Source organism: Muscardinus avellanarius (assembly GCF_963383645.1).
Source record: "Muscardinus avellanarius genome assembly, chromosome: 1".
Lineage (NCBI taxonomy): Eukaryota > Metazoa > Chordata > Mammalia > Rodentia > Gliridae > Muscardinus > Muscardinus avellanarius.
Genome location: NC_137786.1, coordinates 14,450,808 through 14,474,297, shown reverse-complemented (window position 1 = coordinate 14,474,297; position 23,490 = coordinate 14,450,808). Strand labels below are relative to the sequence as shown.

The following is a 23,490-nucleotide window of genomic DNA, read 5'->3' as shown; positions in this document are numbered from 1 at the left end:
GCATCCATAAAGACACAGCCATATCCTTTCATGGGTGTCCTAACCTAACATTGCGCTGTCCACACTTCTCAGTTTGTTGAGCACTGGAATGGAATGTGTTTGTTGCTTTCCATTTGCTGTGGAAACAAAGCGACTGATACACAACTTGAAAAGTTCCAGGAAAAGAGTATGTGTGAGCACTGCTGAGGAAAGTTTAATTACATATAGGATCGGCAAAGTCTATGGGGAGGAAGAGAATTTTGAGCACAATTTTAGAGAAGAGAAGGAATTAGAAAGGGCCCCAGACAGGGGCTGTCAACACATACACGATGCTATATAGATATCAATTTTAAGCACTCATGTGGAATTTGTTGTGAAAAGAGCAAAAGATGGTTGTTGGGAAGGCAGCTACGAGGAAGTGAGAATTGGTCAGGTAGAAGGAGCCCCTGGGTGGAGCTTAGGAGTAAGCTGAGACTGAAAGCTCCAGAGTCCTTAAAGGACTGTGTCAGATGATCAGCTTGCTATTGAAAAATTCTTGAAAATGATAAAGCTTGGTGGTGAGAGAGGATTGCTGGAGAAGGTTGAAGAGATACTATCATAACCCAAACAAGTAATTAGTGTTGCACTATCTGGTGGGAAGCAGCTAGAGTTAAAAGAGAGTAATCATTCAAAAGACTGGTGATCAGTTTGGAAGCGGTGTAGTGAAGGAAGGCAGGGTGAGGGGGAGACAGGACTGACACACAGAGGCTGAAGTCTCATCAAGGTGGGATCTCAGAAGAGGATGAAGGCAGAGGAAACATCATATGTTCCTTTTGAACATTTTATTTTTGCTGAAACGCCTGTATAAGGTGGGGGTTGGCTGTGTGGTGGCTGGAAGATGGGGCAGCAAGGCTGACCGTGCCTCTCACCTCTGGTGGTGAGGAAACGGCTGCAGGGTGCACCAGACTTTCTTGGCTCCCAGGAAAGGAGCACAAGCCAGCAAGAAGCTGGCACGTTGGGAATGGCTTGCAGTCAGAGACTCAGTCTTCAGGAGGTGGAAGAAGTGCATGGAGATTAAGATCGTGTGTGAGTAACCGCACCAGAGGTATCATCAGCAGCAGGACAGGAGCGTTTCTGAGCTTGGGGTTGGAATGGTTCCCAGAATGGTAAGGCCCAAGCTGGGTAAAGGATGAATCTAGGAAGCCAAGGTGTTCTGTGCAGCAGCATGCTGTGGAGAAGAGTCCACGTCCAAGTGGACTCTGCAGTCATGGGTCTAGGGACTAAGGAGAGCCAAGAGCCACCCAAGGCAGATGGCCTGGGACTGTGGGCAGTTGCTGGGCCTCCAGGTCTGCCCATCTCTCATCTCATGCTTATGTTCTGTGTGTGAGCCTGCCTGGAAGCTCTGTACAGCTTCAACTTGAGACTTGACGGCTTTCTAGAAGAATGCTTGTGGGAATACTAAGTACCGGAGGTTTGAGAACAGTAGCGACAACTCAGAGGGACTTAAGTGTGTCCCTAAGCACTGTAAAATAAAATCAGTTACTGGAAGAGGCCAAAGCAATGTAGGAATGGAGAGCCGATGGCAGATTGTGTGCCAGCGAGACTAGATCTTTCTAAGAGCCCCCCTGCCTTCATCCATGGCTGTAGAAGAGGCACCTCCTTATGCCTGAAAGCCTGGAGATTTTTCTTCACAACAGATACTCACCACTTTGAGGATTTCCTGTTTTTCTACTATTTTTCAACACAAAGCTTTCTTTCTCAATGGAATGTGAACATGTCCATTCTTCTAAATAACGATGTGGCTGTGAGTGCTGACAGGGACAGGCAGACAATCCCTTGGGTCACCTGGACCCACAGAAATAAGCATAGAAAGAAGCCCTTTATGTCTTCAACTGCTTCCAAATAGATAGACGTGGACTTTAAAGGTGCATCTCCAGTGTCATCTACGCTCATAGTGGCTGTGATCTGTGCATCAATACAAATACTCTATGTCAGTTTTCACACTTAATCCTCACAATGACCTTAGGAGATGTAAGAGACTGTTGTCATTCTCATCTCAGACATGAGAAATTCAAAATACATATGGGGCAATTTCCTCAAGGTCACACAGCAGGAAAACAGGAATTGTTTGGGTTGGGATCTCTGTCAGTCCAATGACTGTACAGCGAGTACAAATATTTACGCGTCTCAGTTAATTTATTTACTCCTTGGTAAAATCCTCTCCTTAGATGCTGAGACTGAACGACTGATTTGTAGAATGTTCTGTCTATACAGTAGAGTGAATTTACTTAAGTTACTATCTCAGACACCAAAGACATAGCATAGAGAATAAATGTCTTTTTTAAGAATGTAGGAACCAGGCTTTGTGATATCTGCAAGTAATCCTAAGACTTGGAAAACTGAGACGGGAGGATCACAGGTTCAAGGCCAGCCTCAACAATTTAGCAAGATCCCCAGCAACCCAGCAGGACATTGTCTCAAATACTAAAATGGGTTGGAGGTATAGCTTGGAGGTAGAATGTCCCTGGGTCCAATACCCTGTACAAAAATGAAACAAAACATAAACCAACAAAACAGAAAACAAACTAAAAAACCATAGGAGCTTATTTTAGATAAAAAAATGGAGAACATTTTTTTCTTAAAGTACCAAATAATGCAATTATTTTGTGATGTGTCTTTATTTACTTACTCAACATTAATGGAGCTAAAAATGTATAGAAACATAGTACAGAGAATGGAAAACATCTAATATACTTTGCCAAATGCCATTTCTCTCTTTTCGTTGTTTAGAGTAAAATAATTTCTTAATAAGACTTATCTAAGTAGAGAATCTCATCTCAACCTTGAATTTTCTCAGTAGGTCACCAAACAGAATGTTAAAGAAAATGAGTATTTTAACATTCAGGTTAAAATTTTCATCAGTATTTTCAATTGAAAATCTCTTGCTGGTGTCATGGAATGAAATAAGGAAGTTAGAAATTTCATTTATGCTTATATGGTAGATTGTGTTCAGAATTTTAAAACATTGCCTTTATGGCTTAAGAGAAAGAAGAAAATAGACAAAGCCAATGGAGATGAGATAGCCTATTACAAGCCACAAAGATGAGTGAGTTTTAATTAGCTATTTTAATGTAAATTATAAAAAATGTTATTCTTAACCCCCCCAAAACTGACCACACAATAAGCATATGGTGTACTTTAAAGATGATTTTAAAAAATCATGTTTTGTGAGTTTGTAGTGGACAGTTTATCCATTGCAGAAGAAATGGGAAATTTGTTGTTTTTATTGTCACTTTCTACTAGAAACAGTCCACTCAATCTCTTTCTAAGAACTGGCTGTAGTCCATGGATTCGAATGTGGGAAACAAATGGAAATCTACAAAAGCAGTTCCCAGCCCTAACAGCTTTAATTAACACAGAAGATAGCATCAACGTGCTAAAAAAAAATACTGTTCATTAAATCTGAGTTTGCTGAGTATTTATTCTTGTGAATTGTGGGGGTTGCCCTAGTCCTCTACTACCTCCTAGGTAACTGCTATACTATATACCTTTATGATATATACCAGAGGAGATTTTACCCATGTAAGTGTTAGGTATTACAAGAAAGAGGTTTTGATTCTGTCCTTCAAGCCACTCATCCTTCTGTGGGCCACAGAGACCCTGGCTTTGACCAAAGGTGTCTCCAGATGTCTAAGTTCTTGCAGAACACGCACAGTTGACCAACCTCCAAAGGCTGGCTCCTAATTTTGGCCAGACACTTAACTATGGACTTTGAGCAAGCTGTACCACATCTCAGGGTCTCAAGTCTTTAACTCCCCAAATGGAAGAGCTGGTTAAGATAATACACAATTTTTTATACTTTTATGGGTGCATGACAGTCTCCCGACACAATGTAGTTCAGAGCGATAGTGACATGCACACAGCCCTGGCTGGGCTTTCCTCTGCCTCTCTCCTCCTTTCCCCCTCCCCATACATGGTATTGAAATTGGCATTGATAATTTCATGTATGCACATAACATGAATGGAAGTATTTCCTTCATTAATTCTCCTCCCCCCTACACACACACACACACACACACACACACACACACACACACCTATCCTGCATCAACTCTCTGGCTCTACTGGTGTTTTTCTTCCATTATCTAACATCTCTCTTTTATCCTAATTACTCTCTAGCTTCAGCATATGAGAGAAAATATATGACCCTTCAATTTCTGTGACTGGCTAATCTCACTTAACATAATATTCTCCAGGTCCAACCATTTTCCTGTAAAAAATGAAGAACATTGCTGAGGAGAATTTTATTTTGTGTATATTCCATAATTTTTAATCCATTCATCTGTCAGTGAATTCTTTTAATCTGTGTGTGTGTGTGTGTGTGTGTGTGTGTGTGTGTGTGTGTGTGCGCGCGCGCTACTGGGGACTGAACCCAGTGGCATTCTACCTTCCAGCTACATTCTCCAGTCCTATTTATTTTTATTTGAAACAGAGTCTCACTAGGTTGATGAGAGTCTCAGTACCTGCTGAAGCTGGTCTCCAATCTTTGATCCTCCTGTCTCAGCCTTCCAAGAACTGAGATTACAAGCACGTGTCACCATGTTGGGCTTCTTTTAATCCCTTTTAAAAAATTGTTTCTATACCATATATTTTATAACCTGTAGCCAAATTTGCAGCTTTTCAGGGGTGTTCTATGAGTATTGCAATGCATAGGTTTGTGCTCCAAGTTTAATAATTAAGTCATCAAATAAATCATCAAGAAAAGCCTGGTTTATCAAATAATAAGGAAAATTAATAAAATAATTTATTAATAAATGGGTGAGATGAATGGGAAAGCTTCTTTTTTACCCTCTCCATTTTGCCTGGAAATAGCAGAGAGGAATCTGTATTTGTCTGCTAGGCTTTAGGCCTCGGCTGAATCATTTTGTAAGTGTCTGGGTTCATAATTATTTGATATAGGCAGACATTTGAAGGTCAGGCTAACAAGACATTGAGGGGGAGGTGACTGTAGTCTTCAGGGGCTGAACACAAATTTTTGTAGTGTATTTTTAGCTCTTTTCCCCTGCCATTCCCTTTTTCCCCCCTCCAGATTTTCCCCCATGGAGAGTGACTCCCAACTCCTTTTCAAATTTAGTTTCAGAGTGCATGTGCCAGTTTGTCTTTGGGATCTTTAAATATTACTTTAAAGTTTCAAAGAACAATACTTCATATCTTTTTCTATTTTAATAGCCCTGTCATGGCTAGATTAAGTCGATCTTTGTTCTCCCTTTCTCCCTCTCCCTCTCTCTCCATCTTATTTAGCAAAGACTGACTGAGCTTTTAATCATGTGCCAGGCATTTATATAGGAATAGATGCCAAAGGAAAATAAAACAGGGTTCCTGTTGTCAGGGGGCATGCAGCTGCTTAGGGATCCTGGGCATATAAACCAGTTGTTATGGAACAAGTAGCAGGTGAAAGCGTGTAAGTACTGCCTGTGCAGGGTGGGAGGTTGGGCATGAGAGCTGTGATTGATTTTTATTGGAGAAAAAAATCTCAAATCATGATTAAGAGCTCTTCATGCGAATGTAAGAGATAACGGCCATTCCAGGATCTTCTCTGTTTTATAATTTTAGCTCAGGCTTTGTCGGAAGGCAAAATGAACAGCACTGAGTACAAGTGGCTTGCAGGATCCTGACCTAATAGGCTTGGGGGGTGGCCATGAAGTGGCTTAGGGATGGCAAGATGAGAACATGTCAGAACCTTCCTTCAGTATCAGTTAGTAAAGGATTATACTCAGAGTGGAAATCGGGCCTGCAGTCTTGTTGTTTCCATCTGTGGTGGATTCAGCACTGGAGGTCTAGCACAAGCATGACCCTTCCCTGCTGTTGAGGCTGAGGGCTATAGACTTCTCTGAGCAGAGAGGCGGTGTCACCAGCCGAATACCAAGGTTCTTTTGTGTGCTCTTGGGGAAACTCCGCCATGATGGGGGGTTTTCACTGCTGTGAGAGGCCCTCTCTTCAGGTGTGCAGTTGTGTACTCTGGAGAGTGAGGTAGCTTGGACCATCAATATCTGGAAACTGGCTTTTTGCCTAAGTCTCTTCAGCATCATGGGAAATTTCAGAATAAGTCATTGTCCTCACCAGAGTTCTTGCCAATGGTAGGGATGAATCTGTGTTTGAACTCCTGAGCTGTGAGGACTCAAGCCCAGCACCCCATTCTCAGTTTGGTCCTGTGAGTTTTCCTTAACTCTAGCAATTCTCAGAGAAGCAAAGGTCCGTACCATTTATATTCAACAATGCAAAAATCAAGACTTCTTTAAGTGCATCAAATGTAGGGTGTATTTATTTCCATCTTTTGTTTCTATTGAACATTACCAAAGAATGCGATGTGTATTCACAAGACTTTCCCTATACAATTAGGATGTTGTAGTTCCTGGAGGCCTAGAGCTGAGGACATCAATTTATGATAGCTTAGTTTTGTGAACCTAGTGATTTTGTGATGACAAACATCTTTCAACCATCATTTCCCTTAAGTTTTATACTTTTGTATTTTTGTATGGTTTAAACTTTAATCCTTCTGCATGTTTTGTAGTTTAATGCATAGTTCATTCCAACAACGGCAACAACAACAACAACAACAACAACAACAACAACAACAAAACATTCAGTACATTGAAAAATAACCATGATTCCCAGATAATTCTTCAAGATTCATTGACAAAGAAGTGACTTTGGAAGTAATTATTTCTACATTCAAACCTAAGTCTCCATAACTGTTGGATATTAAATTGGGGGGGGGGGGTTAGAACATAGTGCTAGGGGAGTTAATGCCTTTTTTACATTTTAGCAAAGATTATTATAACAAAGGGCATCCTGGACTGAGTCCAATCTGATCCATCCTTGAAGGAACCACTGCATGGCTCTCACCAAGTATCAGCAGAAAGTCAGGAGTTAAAAGTAGAATCTGTTGCTGAGGTGTGCTTTGAACTTTACTAGCACACAGGATTAGACCCAAAGTCTCCAGTCCAGTGCACACTTGCATCACAGGAGGACACAAGGTTATATTTGTAACCTTTGAGAAACAGAGACAGAACAATCTTGGCAAGGGAGAAAGATGAAATTTAAGCTAGAGCTCTTGGGCAGTTTCATAATCAAGAGCCTTTTCTGCCAAATATAGTCTGTGAGCTGCGAGTTGTTCAGGGGTCATCTTGATGGAGCAGCCCTGTGTTTCTTTGTGGTTTCATCAGGGGCCAACATTTTCTTGGAAAGCTGAGGGTAAGTGTAACTTACCAAGCAACCAGCACCAGCTCTCAGCACTCAGATGCAGGCTTCAGATCTGGCTCCCAAGCCCTTTCTCTCCTGGAGGAGGATGTTTCCTTGGCATCCCAGGGATCCAGAAGTGTTAGTGACACAGAGAACGTAGGAGATGTACTAATTGTCTAATTTTACTCAAATCATACCCTCTGGATCTTAACTTATTTATGTTTTAAATGAAAGATATGCAGTTCATCTACACATTCTGTTGTAGTCAGTTTGGGCTATTATAACAAAATACCACGGCTGGATGGCTTAAATAACAAATACTTGTTTCTTATTGTCTGGAGGCTAGAAAATCCATGGTGTCGCATATCTGGTGTCTTCCAAGGTTGTTCTTCCTGACGTCTGGACAGCCCTCTTCTTGTTTTGCTCTCACGTTGCTTTGCCTTGGTGTGCACACAGAGGGAGGGAGAAAGAGATCTCATGTCTGGTCTTCCATTCTATTATACGAGTCTTTTTCCCACCACCGGGGCCCCATCCTCACAAACTCACGTACTCCTCCTTACCTCCCAAAGACCCCACTTCCAAGTCCCATCACATGGGATTAAGGTTTCAACATAAGAATTTAAGGGGAAGACATCAATATTTAGTTGGCAGCAATCTCTTTGTGATGGTCACTTCACAACTAAAAGCCACTGCCATACATTGGAAGATGAGCTTGAATAAGATTGTTGTACTCAAGGTTTGCATTTAGACAAGTGAGAGTCTCAATTTCACCTCTAATTCTTACACCTTCATGATGTTGCATAGATGGTTACATCTCACTAGATCTCAGTTTCCTTGACTGGAAACTCTTTCCATTATAGTAATAGCACAAATTTGCAGAGTTGCTATGAACAAAATCATACCTGTGAAACTCTTAGGATGGTTTGTTGCACAAAATAGGATGTTGGTAAAAAAACTTAGCTTAAAAATTATGAGGAAGAACCAAAAGTGTCCAAAACAAAACTAAGACTAGTAACACACAAAGTGAAGATGTTTGACCAGTGGTTTGCCACTTGATATGAGATAAAATTTGTATTTGATCATAGATTTTTCAAGTCTTATGTTCAGATACTGAAGTAGATATAGATTGTGTGTGTGTGTGTGTGTGTGTGTGTGTGTGTGTGTCTACCCAAGCATGTGATCTTGAGAATCTTTCCCCTCATTCCTTTGGATAATTATGTCTGTTGCCATAAAGAATTCCAAAGAATATACCACCTCAAACTTTGGAATGTATTTTAGCTACATAACACCTTTTTTATTTAAGTGAAACCAGAAACTATTTAAAACTGCTTGGTTTTTTAAGATTATTTCCTAAAAAATCTTTTTTCTTTGCATACTATGTTCCAGTTAAATGTTACTGGCAAGATAATAGCAAAAAACCAAACCACACACACACACACACACACACACACACACACACACACAACTATCAAAACCCCCAATTCCCATAAGTCACCCAGTTAGCATAGCAAGTATTCTAAAATATTTTATATTTACATTTTATAGAAATTGCCTTTGTTTTCCCCTGCAGGCTTAGTGACTCAGATGAAAAAGTAAATCCAAGCCTGCTCTCATGTGACCTCAAATGTCCAAGTGACAAATTTGTTTGATCATCAGTAAGAAAGCGTATACCAGTATGGTTTTAAAGACTGGATTTTTAACCCAGTGAACTAGCCTTGAATGAATCATCACCTGTGGGCTTAAAGATCATAGTAGTCATATCTTCTCATAACCACTAGCACAAGAGACATTTGCTAAAACTCAAGAACATTTAAAGAAGGGGGGAGGACACACAGTACAGAGAACATCCTGATTATGGGATAGAAGTCATTCTATTTTAGAGGAAAAAATTTAAGCTTCCAGAGGGCAAAGAGTAATTTTAGATGCTAGTGAGGAATAAAACAAAATCTAAACATCATTTCTTACTTACTTCAATGAAGAAACAGCTCATGAAGTTGGAAATTCAAGAGGACTTGAAGTAATTTTCTTCTCTTTAAATTCCATTCAAAATGTGCCATAAAGACCTGTGGGATTTAATTCTGCACATTGGGTAGATCTATGTATTTAGAAAATTGATACCAGGAATATATTCCCAGAAAGTGACTTTAAACTCTAGTAAATGATCTAATTTCTGGACTTTCAAAGGAAATCAATAAAAAAAAGAGAATAGAAAATAGAATCCTGCAAAAAGAGTGGTTTCTGCTGGTGAAGCAACCTTCTGACCCACACCCGTCGCTGTACTTATTCAGGGTGAACCTGTATTGAGCTGTAATTGTTTTATGATTAGTATGAATGAATGTTCACCACATAGATTCACTATTGATTTTTAATTAATGATAGTGTCTTATATTTATATAGTTACCACCTCAGAGTGCTTTATAGTTGATAAATTCCAATTTATCTTCACATTCTCTTGCCGAATATAAAAATTAAGTATTTTCACATGCATTTTAAGGAGGAGAAAAAGAACCAGAAGGTTAATTCATGGCCATGGGAGAGTTCAGGAAGCTAATAATAGAATTACCAATTAAATTCTGGTAGTCTTAACTTATAGTTATTTTTCCTGAAAACATTTTTATCCAGTCAACTTCTTTGAGTATTCCTTTAAGAAAAGCATTCGGTCAAAACAAGATTTTGAAATTGACATAAGTAACAGTTTACTATGTTTCTCGTTATTTTGGCAGCCTGTAATCATTGGGTTGAGAGACATTTTTATGTATTAGACCCTGTGCATATTTTTAGTTTCATGGAAACTTTAGTACTTTTGGAAACTTTTGAGTTACGTGTATCAGAAGTTTTGTCTCCTTGGTAAGGGAGCAATAAACACTCAAATTCTAATATTAAGGAGGTAAAATTATGATTTTTTTGGTGTCGTGTATAACTCTATCGCCTACCTGGCACTGTCTGAGCTGACCAAAAAAGAAAAAGAAAGAATCTCCCAAACAAAAATATGCTCAAAACCCTTACTCACTGAACCTATGAGAAGATTATTATCATTCTTTTAATCATCCATTCCTCAGTCTTAAAAATAGGAGACTCTTGAGTTTACCTCCTTTCTTCAGTTACACTGCTGACCAGTTTTTCCTCTGAGTTTATTCCTTTGTCCCTCTGTCCTCTGCTCTTCATGTATATAACAGCAACTTCTGTTTTTTTTTTTTAATGTTGTTTCCCCAACTTCATCCATTTTAAGTTAGCTTTCCGAATAAAGTATCTGGAATTTTTAAAGTACTGAATTATGCAGACATACAAATATACAAAATAATACCCATCAGTTTAAAAGATGTGGCACTTGAGGTAAGGTTGAAAGCCCTCTTTGAAGTCCCTCTTCAATCTCTTTTCTTTCCTTTCACTCTCCCCGAACTTGAATTTAGTAGTTATTACTCTTATGCGAAGCTTTTATGTTTACATATTCAGAAAAATTTCTAATCATTTCTTTTAGAAACATGTACTGTTTTTCATTGTGGCTCTGAGATTTTCATTATGGTTTTGAGATTTATCCATGTTCATGCATATGACTTTGTTCCCTTTTATTTCGTTGCTGTCATCAATCGTGGCCAAGTTCTACAATTTATCCATTCTTCTGAGAGTGGGTGTAGAGGTTGCTTGTGATATTTTCTTCAAATGCAGATAATTATGCAGTAAACAATTTTGAACATGCTTCTCTGTTCGCATTATATGCGTTTCTCTAGGGCGCATACCCAAGGATCAGAACTCTCAGAGGGAGGATTACTTATTTTCAGATTCATCATTAGAAAGATGGTTGTGCCAACTGGCTTGCTATGCGTATGCCATTCTCCACTTAAAAACCACTCTTTCCTGGCCTCTTCTAGTAGAATGTCAGTTTCCTCAAAATGAAGAGTTCTTTTTTACTCTTCTCTCTTTGAAGGAACTGCTCTTCCAGGGACTCTCGTTTCTGTGAGGACTCAAAATTTCAAAAGCTCTTGGAATACATTCTGAAATGTAGACCCCTGGAAGGCACAGGTGCTGTGCTGGATGTGGGCGGGGTAGTAGGATGGCTCTATACACCAGTGCACTGTGGCTGACTTATGGTCCAGCAGTTTATAGGTGATGAATTTCTTTTGTTACTTTGTTTATTTTCTTGAAAATCTGTCTCAGAAACATGTGATGACCGCCAGACCCACTTCATAGCAGCCAAGTGTGAGGACCCCACTCAGCCCACTGGGTGTGTCTCCCTGCTCCCCTCTTCTCCTTGTATGATCTTGAGCAAATTCCTTAACATTCCTCATCTGCAAAATGAAGACAATGCTGGTATTTACTTCCTAAGGCTGGGGTGAGGACTAAATGGGGGCAGTGCACAGAACTCTGGAGCAAGCAGGTATTCAGTAAATTTTCGTTTTATTGTTGAGGAAAGTACAAATGACAAAATGCTCTAACATATATAATGTGTATCATTATTTTAGAAACTGGGGAGATTTTAGTGACCTTACTACTATCTTTCTCCTTCTCAAATTCAGGTGTCAATTGGGTCCAAGCCCCTAACATATTACTTGACATACAACAGTCTCAATGTTGAGCCAATAAACAAAGTTTTTTTTTTTTTAAGTGAAATAAATGTCCCAGGCAAATTCTGGACTGTAATGGAATAAGAAAATTACATCCATGACAGCTGAACTCTCTGCATGCTAGTGATTTCTTACTCTTTGAATATTAGCTCTTCTGTGTAACATGGGTAGACATGTGTAGCTGTCTTCTTTGATGGGGGAATGAATGACAGAAAATAAACTATCCCCGAAATCCCTTGCTTACCAACAGTCTTGATTATTATTTTTTCCTTTGCATTTTAGGTCTCATTTTCCACGAAGGAGCTGCAGTTTACAGAGTGTTCAAACGGTGGAGAGCTGTTAATTTGCACTGGGATGTATTAAATTATGACAAAGCCACAGACATTGAAGAAAGTAGCCGGGGAGAGTCTTCCACAAGCAGGACTTTGTGGCTGCCACTGACAGCTCTGCGGAGCAGAAACTTGGTCCATCCAACACAGCTGGCCTCGCCCCGGCTCCAGTGTGGGTACGTGCTGCTGCACCTGTTCAATCGGATGAGGCCCCACGGAGACCCGGCAGAAGATAACGTTTCAGGAGAGGTTGTGATGAGAGTGACCTCCGTGTGACTTCAGCGGCCCGCCCTGCACATTCTGGAATGTAATTGCAATGAATGGCGAAAACATAGCACTTCTCAACACCACACATCTATGAACTTTTTAAAATTTACGCTTTTTATATGAACATTTGAATTGCAAATACATTTTTTTCTGAAAAAAAAAGGAGAGTCCTCTTGTCCTTTGATTTCTGATTTGTCACATCTTTTCTAAGTTAGTACTTGAAATCTTGATATCATTTACGTATTATTTAACTCACATTTGGTTATAAGAACGATGAAAGTTATCCTTAGGGCCAAAATTATTTTTTTCTCGCTTATTTTAAATATATTTTTTATCAAACTTTGCGGTGCATGTGTAATTTTTTAGATACAGTATGAATGGGGCGGAGTTCAGAATGCTCTGGGCAGATGGTGACACGCCTGTGACGGGGGCCACTGGAGTGCTCTGAGGCGCCTCCTGCTGGCTGGAAAAATCCAGTCCAGTTATTTTTTTAACTGTGACAACACACACACACACACACACACACACACACACACACACACCTACAACCACCACCACCACCACCACCACCAACAACAACAACAACACCCTTGTCACCAGTAATGCAAACTCTAGGAGTTATGGTTTGCTTCTCATTTCTGAAACAGTACAGAAGGCTTTCACAAAGATAAATATAAGTGGAACGGGGCAGAGTTATTCCAGTTCACAGTATATAGGCAAGACATCTCGACTACTTGCAACTCTTTACCTTACCAGAACAATGCCCCATGGACAACCTTGAAAAGAACACTACGACACATTTCTGTAGCCCTCTAATAGCCACGTCACAATTAATTTGGTCAATTATTAGTGTTTTGAATTATATGAGTACCACTTTAATGAGATTTTCTTTCTGTGAAGCTTAAATAACTTTTTAATCATTTAAATATATTCCCGTTACTTAATAACAAATATAATTGTTACTTGGCTTATTGAAGTTCTATAAAATATTTTTCCCCAGTGAGAAGTTTTCCTCTTTTCAGTTTTTTTTCTTTTTCAATAACGGGGATGGAACCCACAGGCATTCTACCGCTGAGCTACACCCCCAGCCCTACATTTTATTCTTTATTTTGAAACAGGGTCTCACTAAGTAGCAGAGTCCTCACTTAAATAGCTGAGGCTGGCCTCAAACCGTGATCCACAGGTTGCAGTCTCCCGAGTACTGGGCTTAACAAAGAGTGCGCCACCATGCCCTGCCTACATCAGTATTTTTTAAATGAAAAGAAAAGAAAAAGGAAGCCATTGACTCCCCAGGGTCAGGCTGCTACCTAGTGATACCTGGGGATTTTCTACCTTTGAATAGTCCTTAATGACACGTTTTAATGGACAGTGATAAACAGATGAGAAGGGAGGCAGACATGTTTTCCTTAGAATCACGAGTTTAACATGCTGGTCATTTGACACAATTATTGATGATATTTAAAATATATGAAATATGTCTTTGTTCTCCAATAGCATAATGCTTTATATTCTGCTTTATCACGTGACTTTCGAATGAGTACTAGCGCAATACTTCATATTTACAGGTAGCATTGTGATTTACAGAAAGGGGACAAATGAATCACAAAGTCATGAAAAAATGGAAATTCAACATTATTTAGGGGGTAGATCTAGATCCAGATCCAGAATTTGGGGGTTTCGCTTCATTTAAGCTAATGTTGAATGAGCATGCTTTTAGTGGGGCTGGCTCCTGAACACTTTAAGATGTGTCATCAGTAGCATATCATCTAACAGAGAATACTTCTGATGCCACGGTATAGAGCATTATGTTAAAATTACTAGACTAAAACTTTAGGCACAGGTTGGACGATCAGTGCTCCAGGACACAGCAGGTCTTCCCTATGAATTAGTGTACACCTGTCTTCATACCGGCCCACTTGAAATCAAAGAGGAACACAGGATGAGAACCCCTTTTTCTGTAGCATCTGTGTGGGATGCACGAGGTAGGGGTAACTGGAGACTAGAACACCTGGTGAGATGGCCAACCTGAAAGGAAACCCCCTTGCTTTCAAGGACCATGCCCTTTTGCCCATATCCTGTATTCTCCTCCAAGATATTCACAGCCCCCACCTCCTTACACACAAACACACGTGTACACACAATCCAAATTTGTGTTGGAATAAAAATTTAGCAGACTTTCCACTGAAAAATATATACCGTCCATGAAAGCATTGTCCAGAAACTCAGCAAGGGTGGGGGTGTGCATTTAGAAAATTGAATTCACTGCTTCAAAGTAACTAAAATTCTTAATAATGTGCTGTATGAGTTATGATGATATAAACAATTTTTCCATTTTGAGCACCATTATTCAAACTCAAGCTGCTTTCAATGCCCAAGACACTTATGATAGAGAAACAAATTGGAAATATCTTAATCATTTTCAAATTTTCTTCCAATATTATAAAAATTTAGACTCTGCATGCAGCCTGTCTCTCTGGAATCATCAATTTGCAGTATAAATATTTATGGAACACCTTCTCTGTGCCAGGCACTGTTCGCAGCGGGCATGTGATGAGCCAGGTGTGCAGGAAGACTTGGTGTGTGGGCACTCACTGCCCTGCATCAAACCTGGAGACATATGAATAGCCAAGAACAGTAACGGGCCAGAGGGCTGGTGAACTGTCCCCTGAGCTTCTGGGAAGGTGTCAATGGGGAGTTGGCATGAGTGAACCTTTACAAATGAAAGAGGAGATGAATATTATGGAAAAAATGAGAGGCATGTTCCAGCAATAGACGGGTTTTATGTGGGAGAGCAGGGGATATAGGTGAAAACCAGATCCCAATCCCAGAGCTGGCTGGGTCTCTGGGACTGAGTCCCACAGGGAGCCATTAGCTGATGGTGTGATGCCACCTGTGCTAAGATTTTGCAAGGTCTTTCTTGGGAATGGATGTTTTCTCTCCACTAACTGCTATAAATTCAGTAACACAATAGAAATGTTGGGATAGCTTATGGGCTACACTTTTCTCCTCTCCTATCCCAGGACACAGAAAAATCGATAATTCTGAGGAGGAAAGCACGTTGCCATCCTGTAGGGAATTTCTCCATTAAGTTTTCCCTTAACATTTTCCAGAGTAAATGAATTTTGTCACCTGATTTGTCCTAAACAGAAAATTTTAGCTTTTATTCTACTCATACCACCAACTAAAAACATGCTAAAATAAATGAAGTCCTCTCTCCCTCAGCGTAGGTCAAACATAGAAATCCTAGGTCGATACTCTTTTTCTTTCTATTTTACTCGCAGAGCTCAGTGATGTTAGCATAACCTATTGTTTTTGATGATATGCAAACGCTTCTTCCTTTATGGAGTTAAACAGCAAAATAAACTTATCTTTCTAGACCCAAATTAAACTAGCTGTCATCTAGCAAATAGGACATGTTTTGTCCACATTTTCCTGTATAGTTTATTCTCTTTATTTACATAACTTACTGGATGTAGCTTAGAAATATCTGATACTTAAAACACTTTTTGAAAGTTCAGCCTTTTTAAAAGTGATATAGTTTGCATGTGTGTGGGGGGTGGCTGGGGTTACTGGGTGAACTCAACATTCTACCTCTGAAGTATACCCCCAGGCCTTTTTTTTTTTTTTTTTTTTTTTTGCTATACTGGGGATAGAACCCAGGTGCATTCTACCTCTGAGCTATACTGCCATCCCTATTTTTTATTTTTATTTTGAAAAAGAATCTCACTGAGTTGCAAAGGGCCTCACTAAGTATAGCTGAGGCTGTCCTCCAACTGCGGTCCTCCTGTCTCACAGCCTCCCAAATCCTGGGATTACAAGTGCACACCACCACTCCTGGGTTTATTTTTTTATTTCCAAACAGGGTCTCACTGAGTTGAAGAGAGCTTCATGAGGTTGCTGAGGGTGGCTGGAAACCTGTGATCCTTCTGTCTCATCCTCCCAAGTACTGGGATTACAAGTATATGCCACTATGCCTGGTTTATGGTATTCTTGCTTATAATATAAGCAATAATAATACACCGTAATAAAACAATATTAGTTTATATGATATATTACATGATATATGGTATATTAGATGCGTAATTTTATGTATTATATAAATATTTATGTGTAATATAAAATAATTTAAAGTATTATATATTAACTAAAGACCTTCAAAAGATACTTTAGATCTAAATTTTCAATTCAGAGAAAAATATTCCCACGATGTGTACGTGATACAGAATTATAGGTAATGCTATAATTTATAGCAAAGCTCAAAGTTCTATACCTTACTGGTACCTAGAGATTAATTTATTACCTTCATAAAGATACCATTTTCTACAACACAATAACTATCTGGTTAATTATTTATCTGGTTAATTATTCAAAGAGTTCAATGTTATCTATGGGATTTTCCCCTAGAAAATGTCAATCACTGGGAGCCTATGGGATTTTTCATAAGATTTTGGTGATATGCTTTTTTTTTTTTTTGGTGGTACTGGGGTTCCTGGAAGCCCTTTTACCTCCGGGCTACACTCCCAGACACCTATTTTATATTTTTATTTGGAAACAGGGTCTCCTAAGCCAGCATGGCTGACTTTGAACCTGTGCGATCCTCCTGTCTCAGCCTCCCAAGTGCAGGGATTACAAGCATGAACCTCCACGCCCGGCTGTGATATGCTTTTTTTTAAAAAAAATTATAAACCTTCCCCCAAAGCATTTTATATTCATTTTCCAAAACATGTTCCAGTCCTGGAGTTTTCTTATGTCTTTACATATTTTCAAGGACTTTTTTTTTAATATGCAATATGGCTTTTAATGGTTTTCTACAAGTAGAAAGAAAAAGGCTTGCTCTTATATGCACAGAGAGTTTCATGTATGTTAGTGCATAATGGTGACCGGATATTTAAAATTGCTCATCCAATTCCACTCAATTCCACCCAATTGAGTGGAATATTTATGGTGGCAGGTGGACCACTGGAAAGCAGGAGCTGTGAGTGAGAGTAGTATGGAGGGAAACATCATCGTGCATTCAGCTCTTCCTCTGGACCAGAACCCTGCCCACAACTGGACATCAGATGGCTTCTGTGTTCTTCAAAGTGGCAGAATTATGGGTGCATCCTGATAGGAAGCTCCAACCAGGGGAGGCGGCAGAATGATCCTATGCCTACAAGTTGGCTATGTGGAATGTACAAGAGGCAGTAGATGCCTGAGACCAGAGGTCAGGGGCAGGGTCCCTGCTGGAAAAGTACAAGTCAAGGGTCATGGATGCATGAAACACCTGGAGAGAAAGAGAATGAAAAGGACTGGACAGAGTGGGGAGAGATGAAGGGAGACTAGTGCTTAGGAAGCTTTTTATCTTTCCAGAATAGATCTTCTTTGCAATAGTTATTATTCCAGCTGGGATCCCTAGGATAGCCCTAAACATATCTTAAGGGAACTTATACCTAAAGTTAACTCTCCTGAAAGAAAAACTTAGAAACACCTTGAGATAGGCTGTCTTTAAGCTCCTGGTCTGTACTGGGCTACAGTTAATTCTTACAACTGCATAGCTAAACTTAGTCCAATGGCTAGTAAATAATAATCGATTTATTATATCAGTTCCTGTAGCATTTTGTGGGCTACAAAAAGTGCCTATGCAATTAATGTTTAAGTGCCTTCTGTAGTGTATCAGTGATCAACAGAGCGAAATGTAACTACACAGGTCTTTCCATTTGGGGAAAGAGTGAGAGTCTAGCAAGAGCCACATTGAGTGGTTCAGTGTCGATGTGGATGCTCTCAGTGCAGAAGGTATTATTAGAGGGTTCTTCAGTGCAGAGTAATTGCTCAGGCCTTTGGCTATCCCAACACTGGGAGTGCATGGGAAACAGTGTTAGTGTTTTGTTTTGTTTTTTAGTATTGTTTATGCTCAATCAGTCAGAAGTTTGGAGTTGGCAATTGTGGCTTATCATGTCCATGCCTCAGATGATCTCATGAGCTCAGGTTGGATATCTTGGCCTTTGCTGTAGTTTGAAAAACCATCACTTCCTGGGGTTCAGTGGAACCGTGGGGAGGCGACACCCCAGGAGTCTACCTCTAATGCCCCTGCTGCATGTAGAGATGCCCCACAACCTTGACCCAGAGCCGAAGAAGGGCATCACATAGAGTGTGTTTGTGCATCTGTGTGTCTCTGGGTGTGGAGAGGGGTGGGCAGAGGAATCTGGTCAGGTGAAGAACCAGAAGCTGCAGCTGTCCCTGTTTAACCCCTTTCAGCCTGGCCTCCTCTTCAAGGAACATCGAGTTACTCATGGGAAGGAAAGGGCTGATGCACAGACCATGAGACAAAGAGAAGATGATGTCTAATGAGAGTTTCCTATTGCTATTTTTACAAATTGCCACATACTTAGCAACTTAACACAAATTTGTTATCTTACAGATCTGGAGACCTAAAGTCCAAAATATATTTTAAGGGGCTAAATTAAGGTGTCAACGGCTTCAGGAGGCTCTAGGACAATGTGTGTCCCTGAATTTTTCAACTTTCAGAGGCCTATTGTGTTCGTTTTTTGCCTCCAAAGATACCACTCCAACCCCTCCTTTCCTGTCACATCTCTGTTACTTTGACTCTCCTGTCTCCATCTTATAAGAATCCTCCTGCTGATATTTTATCTACCCAGATAACCAGGATCATGTCCTCACCTCAAAATTCTTAATCACATTTGTCAAATTCTTTCTTCCATGCAGGGTAACATATTGTAAATCTTAGGAGATGTCACATGGACATCTTTGTGGGGCCATTATCGTGCCTTCTACAGGTGTGTTGCAGTCTGTATCTGTGTGGAATCACAGTATTCTGAGTGTCTCAGCCCTTGCCAAGCCTGCCTCTGCCAAGGAGAGGCCCCAGGTGGGTATGAGAGCTGCTGAGCATAATTCTCTGTGCACCCCAAATGTCAGAGCTGTCTTCATTAGATTTGAGTATCAAATTATTTACTGAAATCTTCGTGGCATGGAGAGTTGAGTCACCAACTGGTTCCATGAGGAAAAGTGCCATGAGGTTGAGCGAGAAGACTGCTCACCTCCAATACTAAGAGCTCACGATGTAGCTAAGAAAACAAGGTGCTTTGCCACAGCAAAGATGGACCTGAGGACGTTGTGCCCAGTGAAATAAGCCAGACCTGGAGAGAAAGATATGTCACAATCTGGAATCTAAAAAATCAAATAAAGTAAAAAATATAGAGATAGGGAGTAAAATTGATTACCAGCATGGGAATGAAAAGGAGGAAATTGAAAGCAAAAATGCAGAATGAATAATTTGAAAGATCTAATAAACTACACAAGGGCTATCATTAATAGTACTGTACCATATTTGATATTTTTTGCTTAATGGGCAAATTATAGTTGCTCTGGCCATGGGGAGGTGGGGAGAAGGGTACATTAGGTAAATGATGGATATGTTAATTTGATTCACTCTAGCAACTCTTTCACTACACACGTGTTTTATAACAATGTATCCCTTAAATATACATAGAAAACTTTAACTTTTTAAAAAGAGGACAAAGTGTTGAGACTGCTGGTTTCAGGAGTCCTACCCAAGTTGAAAATTGCTAATCTGCTTACACTTCATGAGGATCCATCACAAAGAAATGTGCTTCAGAATTTTACTGAGCCCTATGGGACCCTTTCTTAAATTAAGAAGCCAATGGAGATCACTGAGATGAAATGGGGTCAGATAGACTTTTAAGCAGAATTATAATGCTCTCCATGCTATATTTGCTTTTGTTTTTATTTATTTGTTATTAATATTTAGTTTTAAAATTACTTTAAGCCAGCATATAATTTGAAGCATTATGGATGAGAATTCCTTTTAGAAGATACAGTTTTAGAACTAAAATCAGGTGATTACATCCTTAAATGGAATTTCCCATTACAATAATTTAAAATATTTAATTATTTAAATATATTTAAACAAGTCCTTCAAACAGCAACTTGTTTGAAGATCCTCAGAATGCTTGATTTAGCAAAAACAACATCTAACAGTAATAAGTCCTTTCTCAGTGCTAGGCCCTATTGGGGATGCTTTTTACTTACATCATATAGATGAAGAATCTCTGGCATATGGAAAATATAGTTAAGAAATTTAAAAGAAGCCTGACACTGGTGCATGCCTACAATTTCAGTACTGGGAAGGCGGAGACAGAGAATGGAAGGTTCAAGGTCAGCCTCAGCAACTTAGCAAGATCCTTCGTAACTTAGAAACACCATGTTTCAAAATACAAAAATGAAAAAGGCTGAGTGTGCAGCTCAGAAATAGAATGCCCCTGAGTTTAATATGGAGAAAGAAGGAAGGAGGGAAGAAAGGAAGGACCAGGGTGCAGTGGTGCACATCTGTGATCCCAGTATTTGGGAAGCTGAGACAGGATGGCCAGTTCACCGCCAGCCTTAGCAACTCAGTGAGACCTTTAGCAACTTAGGAAGATCCTGTTTCAAAATGAAAAGTAGAACAGGTTGGGAGTATAGTTCAGGGATAGAAGTTCCCTGGTTTCAATCTCCAGTACCACAAAAAGGAAAAAAAAATGTAGAAGGCCACCCAGCTGGCGAGTGGCAGAGCTAAGTGCAGACTCAGGCTGCCTGACCAAAGTTCCCTCTATCTTCAACTCAGTGATATGCCACCTCCATTTAGTTGTTTTAGTGTCATTGAAATAAAATATTTCCTGTGTAAGTCCCCCCTTTCCTTATTTACCCAATAAAGAGATTTAAAAATCTTTCAGATCCAGTTGCTAATACTCTACGCGAGTCCCCATATAGACATCTGCAACCTTCCTCATCATCAACCCTTGAGTACAACCCTTTTCAACTCTGCAAAAGCTTGGGTTGTTTGACCAACCCCCACACACTCTGTTGCTCACATAAAGGCCTTGTCTGGATGACCTCAATCAATCCAATTACTTTCCAAAGGCCCGCACCTCCAAATACCATCAACATATGAACTTAGGGATTAAGTTTCAATATGAGTTTCAGAGAGAATATTCACATTATGGCACGTGGATCAAAGGGCCTGGCCTGTTACAAATTCCCTGACCCCATTACTTGCCACAACACAGCCGAGACCCATGCCCCATCCAAAACAAAGACTTCAAACTAAAGGAGATGAAAGTGGAAGCGTATATACTCGAGTGTTCAAATATAATCCAGTGAAGAGAGGGAAGAAAGATGGCGGCGGCCGCGGTCACAGTGGTGATCGTGGCCACTGAACAGGACAAGCATCTCTTGGGCAGCCCTGGACACCAGGTTTTGGTTTAATATCAGATTGGGACAACTTAAGGAGACACTTTCACCTGCAACTTCCCATCTAGAATACAGGAGAGAGAGTGGAGAGCAAGATGACAAGGAGGTGCCCGACATGCAAGAAACGCAATTTCTGGAAGAACACCCCAAAAGGGATTAGAGAAAAGGCCACTTCAGCTGCGCATGCTGGGGACTCATAAAAACACACCTTGTAAGAAAAATGAACCAGGTATGGTGGAGGGAGCCATGCAGTGCCAGGCGGAGAGCCCAGCCACGCATCCCGGGACCCCAGCCCGCCTGGCCACCATGCTCCTCTGTGCTGCATGAGGGGCCACGGTGCACACAGAACAGCAGACCCTGCTCTATGCAGTGAGGCTGTGGCCTCCGCTCTTGGAAGGGAGATAAAATTCATTGCTGCTGAGTGCTTGATCTCACAACCCCTTCAAAACACACATACTGTCTTCTCTTATTAAAAAAAAAAAATATTGGAGAGGGGTCAGGATGGCAGCGGTGACAGCCAGGACTCAGGAGATGCAGAAAAGTTCTATCCAATTCACTTGGAACTTTTTGGGGAAAAAAAAAACCCATGAAGTGGGACTGCCCCTGCTGCACATGCTTAAGAATTCTGGACACCATACCATGTAAGGAAGGAGCTCAGCAGAGAAACAGGAGGAAGGTGGCACCAGCGGAGCAGCAGGCAGCAACAGCAGAGCGGCAGGGCAGTGCAGAGATGCGGGCGCTAGTGCCAGTGGCAGAGGTGGAGGCTATTATTTTGGAGAGGCAGAGACCTGATTCAACCCACCTTGATCTTCTGAAGAAATTGCCCCAAAGGTAGAATTTGGAGGGGCAGGTGAATCCAGTCCAGTCTATCTTGAGCTTTTGAGGAAAAATCCCCCAAAGTAGACTGACTACACATGCAACACATGCTCGAGAAGTCTGGACAACATGCTAAGTGGCAAAAGGGTTTGGGGGGGTATCAGAGGGAGCCCTGCATAGCCAGGATGGGCCTACACGTTGCGTTTTCTGGGAGTCATCAGCCATCATGGCCACTGTGCTCCTCTGCGCGGAGTGGGAGGCCAGGGTGCACGTGGAATGGCAGAGTCTGCTTTCTGAACGGAAGCTATGGACCTATGCCTTTGAAGGGAAGACAAAATTTATTGTCACTAGCTATTTGTGGTCCCAGCTTTTGCAAAAGACATGTACTGGTTTTTCATATTAAAAAAATAAAAAATAAAAAAATGGAAGAATGCTGGGCATGGTGGCACATGTTTGTAATCCCTACACTTGGGAGGTGGAGACAGGAGGATTGCGATGGTTCGAGGCCACCCTCGCTGGCTTAAGAGACCCTGTTTCCAAATAAAAATATATATTTAAAAAAAAGGTCTCCAGGAGTATAGCCCAGAGATAGAGGGGTTTCCAGGAATGTCATTACCACCAAAAATAAAGAAAGATAAAAGGGAATATCTGTAGACAACCTGCTCATAGCGACAGAGACTAGAGCCTGATACACAGCAAAGCAGGTGCCAGGGATTATGAGGCCAGGAAAGAGCCTGCCGGCTGAATAGGCTGGTACCGGAGCCAGGGAGACCAGTATTGGAGCCTGCCCTGAAGCAAGGCCGGTGCTGGGGCCTCTGTCTGAGGTTGGGATCAGAGCCTGCTGAAGGGTGAGGCCGATGCCAGGGTCGGTGAGGCCAAGATCCAAACTTGCTGTGAAGCAAGGCCAGTGTTTGGGCCTCCAAACCAGGATCGGAGCTTGCCGAGGGTTTAGGCCAGTGCTGGGGCCAGCGAGGCTGGGTTCTGAGACTGCCTTGAGGCAAGGCTGGTGGTGGGGCCTGTGAGGCAGGGATAGAAGCCTTCTGAGGGGTGAGGCCGGTGCCGGGACCAGCAAA

General features: G+C 40.8%; 1 protein-coding gene across 1 annotated transcript in view; it reads left to right on the top strand.

Moving 5' to 3' along the window:
• MARCHF11 (membrane associated ring-CH-type finger 11) overlaps positions 1 to 12,367 on the top strand; it is a gene marked incomplete at both ends in the record, with an annotated part of 117,714 nt that extends 105,347 nt beyond the window's left edge. The window contains one exon of the mRNA XM_080698838.1: positions 12,045 to 12,367. Within this exon, the coding sequence (XP_080554964.1) occupies positions 12,045 to 12,367 (323 nt within the window). The remainder of the gene's footprint in view (positions 1 to 12,044) is intronic.
• Between the last annotated feature and the right edge of the window lie 11,123 nt (positions 12,368 to 23,490).